Here is a 14,089-nt window from a genome sequence, read left to right on the forward strand (position 1 = left end):
AGGACGTCGGGCCCTTAAGGGGGGTGGATTGTGACATCCCACATCGCCCAGAGGAGTGATCCTTATATGTATATTCCCATCCCTACCTAGCACGAGGCCTTTTGGGAGCTCACTAGCTTCGGGTTCTGTAGGAACTCCGAAGTTAAGCGAGAAGGGGGTTAGAGCAATCCCATGATGGGTGACCCACTGGGAAGTTACTCATGAGTTCCCAAAAACAAAACCGTGAGGGAATGGTAAGCCCAAAGCAGACAATATCGTGCTACGGTGGTGGAGCAAGCTCGGGAAGTGATCCGCCCCGGGCCGGGATGTGACACTATTCGTCTAGGGTGTCCCAAATGATCATGCCAAAGTGTAATTTCGTGCACATCCCAAAGGTAGGGCCGGCCATATAGTGGTTCTTTATGGGGAGTATGGTCGTAATATACAGACTACTCAAGATACGCTCTATCTTCTCTAGAATATGCTTCTAGCCATATTTGTAGGAAGTTATGCACATAAATTAAACTCCGTTTTCTACATGGGTTTCATCGTGGTAATTCTTATTTCTAATGTTATTAAAACTCAACAATGTTCTTTCGAAACACAGAGAATAAAGTGCCTCATCAATGGTCAAAATTGTACCATGTAACAACATTATACGTGTCTTACCGTATCCTTAGATCAAGTTGGATGGTCCTGAGAAGGTTGTCAGAGGTGCATTCTTAGGTATGAAGTTAGTGAAATAGATGTATTCACGTAAAACAATATGCGTGGTTACACTATCTGTCAGACAACTAACTTCTCCACTAGTCATACCTAGAATGAAAAATTAATTTGAATTTGTCACATGCATAAAAGTTTGAAAAACAAATATCCATTCAAAATAATTTTAAGTATTCAAGGACGGAAATTAAATAAAAACTTAATATCCAAAAACAAATCACCAAAGAATCCAAATATAAAGGAAAACTGTTCAAAATGAACCAAAAACACAAGGGGGTTTGGCCACTACTGTGGAATTCGTCACCATTATCTTATTTTAACTAGAAAAACAGTTTATGTCTAAGATTCTAATGTTCCATAAGGGTAATGACCTCTTATAAGTCTTTATCTTTGCACTTTCCGGTTTGTCCACTTGCATATTCAGCTACGACCTTTTAAAGAGCTCGGCAAACACAGGAGCAATGGTCTTTTGAACCACAGCGATAACACATATCCTCATCCATGGTTTCAGGTGCTTTGCCCTTATTCTTGAAATTTGGGGCATTGGGAGCGAGGTTAGGGCACTTGTGGGCTTTGTTTCCTCCCTTAGATAGGTCTTGGCTCTATTGACCTTGACGGGGTGGCTTCTGGCCTTCCTTACCACGCCTCTTGGCATTTTGGGTGTTGGTTCGTGCTATAATTTGCTTCGGGCACAGCAGTTGTCGCAGTAGATCGAGCTTAATGATTTTTCATCAACAGCTGATTTTGCTTTTCAACAAGAAGTAAAATAGAGATTAAATCCGAAAACTTAGTGAACTTCTGAGCTCAATATTATTGCTGCAGGATAATATTAGTAGCAGAGAATGTCGAATAGGTCTTCTCCAAGAGATCCTCTTCGGTCAAAGTTTCGTTACAAAAGTTGAGGAGTGATCGGATTCGACAAACTTCAGAATTATATTCATTCACAGACTTAAAGTCTTGGAAGCGCAAATGCTGCCAGTAATGTCTTGCTTCAGGCAAGAAGATGTCAATTTGGTGATCAAAACGATCGGTTAAAGTGACCCATATCGCTCGTGGATCCTGCTCAGCAAGATACTCGGTTTGTGGTGCATCATGAATATGTCTTCGGATGAAGATCATGGCAATCGCTTCCTCAGCTTCGCCAACAAGGTTGTCCGTCTCATCTTCAATGATGGGTCACAAATTCTTTGTGGTGAGTTGGAGCTTCACATCTTAGACCCACTTGAGGTAGTTCCTTCAAGAGACCTCTAAAGCGGTGAAGTTGAGTTTGTTCAAATTTGACATGTTCTTATCAAAAAATAGACAAACAAGATGTGGTTAGTGCAATAGAGAAAAAAAATCAATCCATTCACATAGGACTAGAACATTCAGGTTCTAATAGACATGCATTGGTTAATGTTCGCATGAAAAACTTCGGGTTTTCATTGGTGATGTTTTTAAGGAAAATTTCAGGTTTTCAAACAAGACATGTTTTTAGAAACTTCAGGTTTTGAAATAATTATGAACTTCGAGTTCATATGTTCCTGTAGACGAACACAAATATATATACAGAAATATACAACAAGAAAATATGCAAATAGAACTTCAGGTCTATAATTGTATTTGAATTAATTATTTGGACTTTGGGCCAAATTTAAAGTGTGGTTGAAAAAATATAAAACCCATTGGGCCTAAAAATGGAAATTAAACTTGGGGCCTAAAACAATAGGCCAAAGCCCACGGGTGGGCTGAGTATATTGAAACGTGTTGCCTAGGCCCAAGAATTAGGTTGGGTTGTGCTCGGCTATGCTGCAGGCCCAAAACAGAGAGGGCGCGAACGAGTATGTCGCAGGCCAGGGTATTGGATCACTAGCGACAAGCTGGGATCTGGTGTGGTAGGGACACGGGACACCAAAGCGGTGCAGGTAAGCGCTAAAAAAACTTGTGTTTTTTTCTTCGATTAAGCGTCGAGTTGGGCTTGTACTAATGAGCCCAAAAGAAAAAAAAAATTCTTTAGCCCGAGTTAATGCCAGCCCAAAAAATAAGGTCAGGTTGGACTAAGAAATCCTAGCAGAGCTAGGAGTGTCGCCGGAGAAGAAGATCGGCGCCGTCACTGTGAGTGTCCAAATCTTGGACAGGGAGACTTGGAGGTACCCTTTTTTGGGTGGTGTCGACCATGATTATGAATGGAGATTGTGAAATCTCAACGATTCAACCAAAACCCTAGAAAGTGAAATCGAAATTTCGATAAATCTGATGAGATTTGAAGGAATCTTCAACGAAATGACATCGGTGAACAATCGTCAGGTCATCGGGGAGGTAGCCAAGGTGGCTAGGCATGGTTGCGGGCCATGCGTCATGGTGGTTCAGGGTGGCGACGCCTTCTGGGCGTTGATTCTGGGTTTTGGGCCTAGAGGCGTAGCTCCAGTTTGGGTTCTTGGCTCGGGGGTCCATCGACATGGATGGGTGTTCAATGAATCTCAACAATTTTTTTCTTTTTCTTTTTCAATTCAGTTCAATGCATATAATTTAATGCATAAGCAGTTATTTGATGCAATTCATGGCAATATCAAATTCACATAATTCAACAATTATGAATATAATGCATTCATAATGTATGTAGAATCTAAAATTCAAAAAACGTAAAGTTGGGTCATGAATTATGGTGAATGTTCATGCTCATGCTATCAGGGCTGCAAAAATATCGAGATAAAAATCATTGTTTTGGAAGAACCTGATTGCGTGATGATATGGATGAACTGGTTTGATGCAGAAAATCTCCTTGTCATATTCCTAAGCGCAGTGGTAGGAGCGTGCTAATGACGTGTTGTAGCCTATTTTATCTGACAAGGGGAAGGGGGCATGTGGCAAAGAGAGAGAGAGAGAGAGTAGAGAGAGATGTGTTTGTAGAATTGTGTAGAGGAATGTGTGTTATTCCCCCTATGTAGTGCATTTATTTATAGTAATAAGAGGGAGAAGAATTCCTTCATCCCCAGCAATACAAGTCCATATAGGAAAGAATAACTAGAATAAAATGTAATCTAGAATTTACGCAATCACACATAAACTAGGAAAGTTCATAACAGTGCACACTTTTTAAGCAACTCCGATTAGATGTAGTATTTACATCAATTTTTTTGTGCATTTGAATGTTAACAGTGATAAAGAGCCACTCAGTACTACGGTCTACTGATATTCATTTTCACTTATAAGTGAGAGGTCTTAGGTTTGATTCTCACCAAGGGCGAATTTGAACCATATTATTCCTAGCCTATTGTAAGGCTAAACCCACCCCCTCTTCCTTGGGGTAGATAATATCGTTTGTTAAAGAAAAAGAAAAACATTGCTAAAGAATGCAAATTTGTGGTGAAGAAAGTAAAGAATTTGTGTTGACTTGTATTAGGATTCCTGTAATTATGGGATTCCTACTATATTAAGTTTCCTAGTTTAGGATGTAATTATTCTTCCCTTATTCTTTCCCATATTTGTATAGGGTTGTATATATACCTGTTTTTAAGATGAAATACATTTATTGAAAAGCATTATTTCTTCTTGGTATCAAGAGCCAGATTAGAAAGAAACACTGAACCCTAATTTTTTTTTTTCTCTGCCGTATACCTGATCCATTGCAGCGAGCAACCCTAGGGTTGTTGCTGCCCATTCCCTGACCCATTGCAGCGAGCCCCAGATTGGTGGTTACTGCCCTGTTGCTTCGTCCCACGTGTTCTAGATCTCTTCCCTGCTGCTGTTTGTTTTTCTGCCGAGTCTTGTGTCAGTCAACACCGGAGCGGACAGATGGCTGAAGAAAAGGGGGCTGGGTCTCAGATTGTTTCAGTGGCTGCTCCAATTATGGTGCAGTCAGAGAATTCAAGCTTTAATATTGGTATGGTTTTGGATGAAAGGAACTATGATTTATGGGCTCCTCTCATTCAAATTCATATTGCTGGAAGGAAGAAGATGGGATATCTTCGTGGGTCTATCAAGGCACCTAGCGAAGACGATCCTAAATATGATGATTGGTTTTCTGAAGATCAAAAAATTAAAAGTTGGCTTTTGTCTTCAATGAAGCCTGAAGTTATGAAACGGTACATTCGGTTGTCTACATCGAAGGAGATTTGGGACTCCTTGAAGGCAGCCTACTTTGATGAGAATGACGAGGCTAGAATTTATTTGTTGAATCAGAAGGCATCCCGTCTTCATCAGCATGGCCGGTCCTTAGCTACCTATTTTGGGGAGCTCACTGAGATATTCCAAGAATTGGATCACTTTAATAAAGTATCCATGGAGTGTGAGAATGACATCAAAGTGTTTCAGAAATCCACTGAGAGACAACGGGTCTATGTGTTTCTTGGTGGTCTCGATGATGTTTTTGATCAGGTGCGTGGAAAAGTGTTGCGGAAGGATCCCCCACTTGGCCTGCAGGCTTCTTATGCATATGTTCGTCGAGAAGCCGATCGAAAGAAAGCAATGAAGCCAGAGGTTGAAAAGGGGGAGCCCGCTGCCATGGTAGCAAGGGCCCGTGGCTCATCTCTTGGGTCGAACCGCGAAGGGGTACAACACCGGCCTGGATCATCTCGGCCTAGCCAGACAAGCCGGGATCGTCCACAAGGTAAGTGCCCACACTGTGGCCTGACGGGACACTCCAAGAGTCGTTGTTTTGAGCTGATTGGATATCCCGAGAATTGGGATAAGACCCGTGATCCTCGGTGCAACAAATCTCGAGCCTCCATTGCCGAAACTAAGAATGATTCGGATCAGATAGCGGACAAGGCCTCTGCCATGATAGCTGCGGCAGGAAGTGATGGTAAGGCACTAAGTACTTCTACTTCTGTTATGAATAATACATGGATAATTGATTCCGGAGCTACTGAACATATGACTTGTGATTCTAGACAGGTTCCATCACTAAACACATCCCCACACACCGAGGTCAATGTTGCTAATGGTAATGCCGTCCCTGTTATTGGGGAGGGCACTGTTTCCCTTTCCGATACCATGAAACTGGATACTGTTCTTGTGGTTCCCTCTCTAAATTATAATTTGTTGTCCGTTGCTCAAATAACCCTTGCCTTACATTGTTTGGTTATTTTTTGGCCCTATTTTTGTGTTTTTAAGGACATCCGGACGCGGAAGACGATTGGTTATGGTATTAGAAGAGGGAAACTTTACTACTTGGAGTTGACCACCAGTAGTTCTAGCTTGCTGACTCAAGCTCTTTCCGTTGATGATCCTCGAGGAGTTACTAATAAAGTGTCAGACATCTGGATGTGGCACCGGCGCCTTGGGCATGCTTCCTTTGGTTATCTACATAAGTTATTTCCTAGTTTATTTGTCAAGAATGATGTTTCTCAGTTTAAGTGTGATGTTTGTGAACTGGCTAAGAGCCATCGAACCTCTTTTTCCCCCAGTTTAAATAAAAGTACCGTTCCTTTTATGATTGTGCATTCTGATGTATGGGGACCGTCAAAAGTAGCTACTCTTGCTCATTGGTTTGTTACTTTTATTGATGATTGTACCCGAATGACTTGGGTTATTCTGTTAAAGTCGAAAAGTGAAGTTAGTTTGGCCTTTCAACGGTTCCACAAAATGGTTGCTGTACAATACAACAGGCATATCCAGGTTCTTCGCAGTGACAATGGGGGAGAATATGTTAATATGGAACTTCATTCATTCTTAGAGTTGCATGGCATTGTTCATCAGACTACGTGCTCGTATACTCCTCAACAAAATGGAGTTGCAGAGAGGAAAAATCGACATTTGTTAGAAATGGTTCGTGCCTCCCTCATTTCGGCCCATTTGCCCCTCCATTATTGGGGAGAGGCACTTACGTCCGCCGCTTACCTTATTAATCGTCTTCCATCTCGGACTCTCACCTTCCATACGCCATTTCAGGCCCTCACATCTCAGACTAGCAGCCCTCCGACTCCCAATCTTTCCCCACGGGTCATTGGGTGTGTTGCGTTTGTTCACCTCCATCCACCTCACCGGAAGACTAAACTGGAACCTAGAGCTCTTTGTTGTGTTTTTTTGGGGTATGCTACTACCCAGAAAGGGTATCGTTGTTATCATCCTTCGAGTAAAAAAATGTTCATTACTCAGGATGTGAGTTTTCATGAGGATGAGATGTTTTTTCATTCCTCCACGTCCTCACTTCAGGGGGAGTACCGAGAGAGTGAAGTTCTGACTCGAGAGGGTGATGTTCTGACCTTTGATTATTTTCCCGTGACGAGAAATGAGCTGCGAGAAGAGCAGCCCTCGCAGTCTGCACAGGTTCCACAGGTTCTGGGTTTGAGATTGAGCCCACGGGTCCCACAAGTTTTGGTCTTGAAAGTGAGCAGCAGCCCGTGTTTGGCAATGGGACCGAGCAGTGTTTTTCACAAGATTCTTCTTCAGGTGTCATATCAGGTCAAGGCACAAACTTGTCTTCTATTAATTCTCATAACCAATCGTCTCCTACACCGGATGCACCTCAACTTCGTCGCCTTCCAGAGCGTGTTAACCGAGGTATCCCCAAACCCGCTTATGAGGCAGATCCTAAGTGTAAACACAAGTATTCCTTGAGTGAACTAAATTCAGATTCAAAGGTCAGATACCCATTAAACAACTATGTGTCTACCTGTCACCTGTCAGAATCAAATAAGTCATTTGTATATCAATTATCTACTGTATCTATTCCTAACAGTGTGCAGGAGGCTTTAGCAGATTCTCGCTGGAAAGATGCAATGAACGAGGAATTGAGGTCATTGAAGAAGAATGCTACCTGGGAAATAACTGACTTGCCAGCTGGAAAGAAATCTGTAGGATGTAAATGGGTTTATACAGTGAAATACAAAGTAGATGGAACGGTAGATCACTTTAAAGCACGATTGGTGGCAAAGGGGTATACACAGAAATATGGCATCGACTACACTGATACGTTCGCACCAGTGGCAAAGATCAATACAGTTCGTGTTCTACTGTCCATAGCAGCAAATTTGGGTTGGCCTCTGCAACAGTTCGATGTAAAAAATGCATTCCTTCATGAAGATCTAACTGAGGAGATTTACATGGACCTTCCACCAGGGTGCAATGATTCGAACATACGGAAACGGAAGGTATGTAGGCTCAAGAAATCTTTGTATGGGTTAAAGCAATCTCCAAGAGCTTGGTTTGGTAGGTTTACCAAGTCTATGAGGGCATTTGGGTATAGGCAAAGTAATTGGGATCACACGTTATTCCTGAAACGCCAGAACGGAAAGGTTACAGTTCTCATCGTATATGTGGATGATATGGTGGTTACTGGTAACGATCTGGTTGAGCAAGCAGCCTTGAAGAATTATTTGTCCACAGAATTTGAGATGAAAGATCTTGGTTCTTTGAAATATTTCCTTGGGATTGAAGTATTGAGATGCAAGTCCGGGATATTTCTATCACAAAGGAAGTATGTTCTTGACTTGTTGGAAGAAACCGGTATGACGGCGTGCAAGCCGGTGTCTACTCCTTTGGCCGAAGGAATGAAGTTGGGTATCGATCAGAACCAAGTACCGGTTGATAAAGGGAGGTATCAAAGGTTGGTAGGAAGATTAATGTACTTGGCCCACACTAGGCCGGATCTTGCTCATGCCTTAAGTGTTATTAGTCAATATATGCACAATCCAGGAGAACAACACATGAGTGCAGTTATGAGAATATTGAGTTACTTGAAAGGGAGCCCTGGTAAAGGAATTTTATTTCGAAAAAATGGGCATTTCAACATTGAGTGTTATACTGATGCTGATTGGGCAGGATCAACGGATGATAGGCGCTCAACGTCCGGGTATTTCACCTTCGTTGGGGGAAATCTAGTAACGTGGCGGAGCAAGAAGCAGAATGTTGTCTCAAGGTCAAGTGCATAATTCGAATTTAGAGGCATGGCACTCGGTATTTGTGAACTATTGTGGCTTCGGTTTCTGTTACAAGATTTGGGGGTCAAACATGATCAGCCGATGAAGTTGTTTTGTGACAATAAAGCTGCTCGTGATATTGCTCATAATCCCGTGCAACATGATAGGACTAAGCATGTAGAGGTTGACCGGTTCTTTATTAAAGAGAAGCTGGATAGTAAAGTAATTGAAGTTCCTCCTATAGGAACGGACGACCAAGTCGCAGATATTCTCACGAAGGCGGTTTCTAGTGACAAGTTCTCCAGGTTTCTAGACAAGTTGGGCATGTGCAACATCTATGCACCAACTTGAGGGGGAGTGTTGACTTGTATTAGGATTCCTGTAATTATGGGATTCCTACTATATTAAGTTTCCTAGTTTAGGATGTAATTATTCTTCCCTTATTCTTTTCCATATTTGTATAGGGTTGTATATATACCTGTTTTTAAGATGAAATACATTTATTGAAAAGCATTATTTCTTCTATTTGGAGGGGTGCTTCGATTAACGTTTCTTTTTTGGTTAAGAAATGATATCAAAAAAGGACACGGGTGCCATATCAAAAGAAAATAATGAAAATTGAGAATATTTTTATGAAGAGAGTATTCAACGTGACTGTCACACTAGGACGGCATACACACATGGTGAAGGCCACAAATTAGTTGGAAGAAGGAAATGAATCAAATGATACGTTACCTGTGATCTAGACGCTCGTATCGAAGTTTTCTCCATGCCTTGACTTATTGGGTTTACCTTTGATGCGCAACTGCTGAGCCCAATACTAACAAAAGTTTATGGTTGGGCCTAAATAACGATTAGCTAGTGAAAAAACTATTAAAGTCCTAGCCCAAGTTTCATTTCTTAAATCCACCCAATTATCTATCCGATTTGATGTTCTTGGTAAACTCCATAAATCAAAGCAAGATCTCAGAGCGAGAGATTTTTTAATGTGATCAGAACATGGTATGATATACCACGTATCATTATACTAATGATGAGATATGTATGTTAAAACATAATAACTTAAAAAATAAATTTTTTCACCATTTATATAAAAACACGTAGTGTACTATCCGTTCTCCAGGCACAATAAAAAATTTCTCAAGCAGAGCGAGTGCGCAACCATCCACAAACTCATTGCAGCTCAACAGAGAAAGAAGCACAGGTGACAAAGCGGAAGAAAATCAGCAAATTATTACGGTCCTAAGGTAGCGAAATTTCACACAAAAATGACGTAATGATATAAGCATCGTTTCAAAGAGAGACTCGATGAAATAGATATGTCTGTAAAGATGCAGACTACTAGACCTTATGGCAGAAGCAGCAGAAGGCAGCCTAGTAGCCTAGTACTCTAGAGTGTGCAGGAGTGGAGTAGGGATAGTGTGTAGAGCGCGGAGAAGGATTCTCTCCCCTCTTTTTTTTCCTCCCCTTCCCTCCCCTTCTATATGAACGGTCACGGTTATGCCAATTTGTTTTGAGTTGATTGCTCACACTCTTTTGCAATGTTAAAAAAACTTTCTAATATTAGATTGAAGCCCTTACATTATTGTTGCGTTTGATGCTCATATTGTACCAAAATGTGGGAATACTTCAAGTGTTTTTGTCATTATATCTCAATTTTATATTTAAAAAAAAATAAAAATCTAATGTTCAAAACATTCAAAATATTCCATACTCACGATGTACAGTAAAAAATCTTTATATTCTAACATAGAATCCTTAAAGGTCGATACTCTGATAGCCCTAATTCAACTTGCATGTCTTCGTTCGGATTACTACAATGCACACTTGCAAGTATAAAATTAATTAATTTTTTTATTCAGGACATGTATTACCGGATTGTTTTTTGAACTAGCAACGATAGTGATTGCACGTATGGTGGCCACTCATGAATCCTAGAAAAAAACATACAACAAGTGGGATAATGTTGGACTTTGCAGTGAAAATGTAGGACTAGTGGGACAACTTGTGTTTTGTTGTGATCTAACGTGGTAGTTTAAGGGATAGATATAGCCCAAGATCAAAATATACTACTGATCACCAGTTGAGTTACATGAACCACTTTCCTTCTACTGTGAGAGGGGAGAGTCTTTGGGCTTCCCTAGGGCCGTGAAGCTTGGCTTGCTTTACTGACAGAACTTCTTGAAAGACTGTGAAAATTCTTATTTTGGATTGTTTTGAGGGTTGTTCTAGATGGATGGAGCATCAAGTTTAATATCTTCTTAATATATAGTGAGAATAGAGATTCGAATTTGAGAGATTTTTCAAAATTAGAATGAAAAATATCTTGATACCAAAAGCCAGTTGACAACATGTTTATCTTGATTTCTGCATGCATGCATGCTCTTTAGTTTCAATTCAGAGCATTCATCCCTAGGGTTGAATTATGTGCACACTCACTAATACATGCATATATGTACTGTAATACCTTGAAAATTTAAATATATGAATATGTGGGGAAAATCGAAAATAAATTGATTTATGGTTATAAAAAAATTGAATTGAGAACTTTTAAAGTTTTGTGTCTGGAAATTATTATAATTTATGCTATAAAATTTATTGATAAGGTAAAAAGACGAAAATGGCCTCAGTTGGCTAAACGTAATTTATGAGGACGTATTTTATCCTCATATATTTTAATATATTTCTTGGCATATTTGAATAGAGTTCGATCCTATGAGCGCATAGGCGAAAACTGTTCGTAAAACGGAGTGATAACAAATGAAATAGAAATGAAGGAAAGTAGGGGCAAAATAGTCATTTTCCCATGATTCTGGAACATTCCAGATTTGTGTTTTGGTGGAAATATACCCCGGGAAGAGGGGGGGGAGAAAGGAAGGAAGGAAAGAAAAAGAATGGGGGAAGAGACCAACGGGAGGGAGAAAATGGGAGAGGGGGGGCCAATTGGAAAGAAGGGTGAAGGGGAGTGCCCAATGGGGGAAAGAAGGAAGGAAGGAAAGGAGGGAAGGAGAAAAGCAGCCAAACCTTCCCGACCTGGTTTCGACCCGTGCAAACCATACCTGACCCAGCTCTACATCGATTTTCCGACGCCATATCCGGCGTTTCTTTGGTGATTCACAACGCGGAGCCACTTGGAAACCACTTAACATCAATCTCCCCTCCATATTCACCCAAAAATCGAAGATATTAGCCTTAATTTTCAAGAAAACCACATCGGTGGGTGCGGCGGTACTTCGACGGCGATTCGCCGTCTCCGTGAGTCGTGTCATCGATCCTCACCATCAAACAACTTCCCTTGAGCCCAGGAACAATGCCCAATCATTGGTTGGAGCGTTGGAATCGACTTGAGGACGAATCAAGAAACACCCATTTCTAGGGTTTCCGACGGATTAAGGCATTTTCAGGCCACTTACTAGATAAATTGGACTTGGCCACAGGTATGAAAATTTGGTAATTTTTGGAAATAGTTGAATTTTCCGGCGAGTCGGGGCAGCCATTTGATATTGTGAGTTAGGGCGACAGCGCGTGGCTAGTTGGCCGACATTGCCTTTTTCATGCAAATTTTGATATTTTAAGTCTGTAATTGGTACCCATTTGATGTGATTCGATTGTAAAAGCTAATGTTGAATATGGCCGATACTAGAATATTTTCGGAAATGGATAAAAGATTGAATTGTGAACTATGACAGGCTTGATCCCGCTCAAGGGTACGTAGGCAGTCTAATAGGGTTAGATGCAGCCTTAAATAATCGAAAATTAATCTTTAGAATGGTATTTGATCTAAGAGAAGAAAACAGTGATAAATTTAGAATATAAACGTATGTTTTGGTAAGAGAATTATGGTTACAAATCATGTGTGGAATTAAGAAGATTAAATAAAGAATCGTGATTATTGGTAGTAATGTAAACAAGCATTTAATTTGGGCCTATCATCGGAAGTATTTTCCAAAATTAAATATACTCGGGGGGGGGGGGGGGGGGGGCGTTATGTGACATCCCACATCGCCCAGGGGAGTGATCCTTATATGTATATTCTCATCCCTACCTAGCACGAGGCCTTTTGGGAGCTCATTGGCTTCAGGTTCCATGGGAACTCCGAAGTTAAGTGAGTAGCGCGCGAGAGTACTCCCAGGATGGGTGACCCATTGGGAAGTTCTCGTGTGAGTTCCCAGAAACAAAACTGTGAGGGCGTGGTCGGGACCCAAAGCGAACAATATCGTGCTACGATGGTGGAGCGGGCCAAGGAAGTGGTCCCCCCCCCCGGTCCGGGATGTGACATGTTACATGTACCAACGAATTTCGAGTCTATATATTTAGAGATTGTGCATTTACCTGCATTCCACTACATCTAGACTATTATAACAATCTAACAAACCTAAAATATGACACATCATTTAGCATTGAATTTAATTACTTTTCTCTAATTTTTCTCTAAACTAACATTAATTAGCATGCTTCTATTGTTAGTTGACTAGGTTGGTTGTGTTCTTGCAAACAACGAAAAAAATTAGACTTGGTATTTGTGTTGCGTTTTCCATGTTCATGTCGTTTTCTGACATACCCGATATCTTAATGGGTCGTGTCATGTAACACCCATTAAAGTAAACAAGTAATAAGACCCGATCCAATGTTGACTCGTTAATATTATCAGGTAATATGAACCGACCCGTTACCGATTAAATAAAATATATTTTAAATCAATAAATAATGAAAATGAAAAATATAATTTGAATAAAAAATAAAATAGAAAACATATAATACTAAATTAGTACATGGATACCGCATTGTCACATTAATATTACTTAAAAACATGAAAAAAAAAAAACATTTGTCTTTCAAGTATTACATACTCCAAAATAAGGGCCTAATGAAAAAATATTGGTACATTACTGCAAAATACCAAATATTCAAGGATATGCAAAATGAAGGGATTTGCGTTTGGAGGTTGAGGAACCTTGCACGTTTGTATATGTTTTCACATTTTTCAGACTAGTAAATTAATGATTATGAATTTTATTTATTTTGAACTCCCTTAAAAATACTATTCATGAGGGTTTGTATGGTTTTAAAAATTCAAACGACGATATACTCATACTCAAAGCGTAGAGGATGCGATCACCAGCCTTTGCATATTTGTTCATATTTTTCGCACTTGTAAATTAATTATTATAATTTTTTTAATATGTTTGGTATTTTTAAATTACTTTGATATTTTTATTTTTAATGTGTTTATAATTTTTTAATCTCACTCTTTACCTATAGTACACTATAAAAATAAATACATAAATAAAATGATTAAGTACCTAAAACCACTCAACCTTTTAGTATTATTCCAAATTGGTCTCAACTCTTTTTATCATTCCAAATAAGTACCCAACTTATTGAAAATGTCACATCAGTTTGGCCCAAGTTAAAATTTGTTAAATTAACTAGGGGTGACCTTGTCTTCAAAATCAATAGAAAGTCATGGAAGCATAGCCTTCACCATCTAATGGTCACCACCACCCCATCATGCCATCACCTTCAAATCCAACGCAAAACCAACA

General features: G+C 40.0%; 1 protein-coding gene across 1 annotated transcript; it reads left to right on the forward strand.

Annotated features, from left to right (window-relative positions):
- The first annotated feature begins 4,476 nt into the window (after positions 1 to 4,476).
- On the forward strand, positions 4,477 to 5,834 carry LOC148695855 (uncharacterized). The gene is made up of 2 exons (XM_088697194.1): positions 4,477 to 5,485; positions 5,797 to 5,834. Exons 1-2 carry the CDS (start codon positions 4,477 to 4,479, stop codon positions 5,832 to 5,834), a joined length of 1,047 nt encoding a protein of 348 aa, XP_088553320.1.
- Positions 5,835 to 14,089: the final 8,255 nt, after the last annotated feature.

This window comes from Pyrus communis, chromosome 7 (genome assembly GCF_041283825.1).
Source record: "Pyrus communis isolate YQ-2024b chromosome 7, ASM4128382v1, whole genome shotgun sequence".
In the NCBI taxonomy this organism is placed as follows: Eukaryota; Viridiplantae; Streptophyta; class Magnoliopsida; order Rosales; family Rosaceae; genus Pyrus; species Pyrus communis.

What these genes read in the sequence shown, in the direction of transcription:
- LOC148695855 (XM_088697194.1), top strand. Translation starts at nt 4,477, where the DNA reads ATGGCTGAAGAAAAGGGGGCTGGGTCTCAGATTGTTTCAGTGGCTGCT. An exon ending in AGCTGCGGCAGGAAGTGATG is followed by an intron (nt 5,486 to 5,796) that starts GTAAGGCACTAA and finishes TGTGTTTTTAAG; the next exon opens with GACATCCGGACGCGGAAGAC.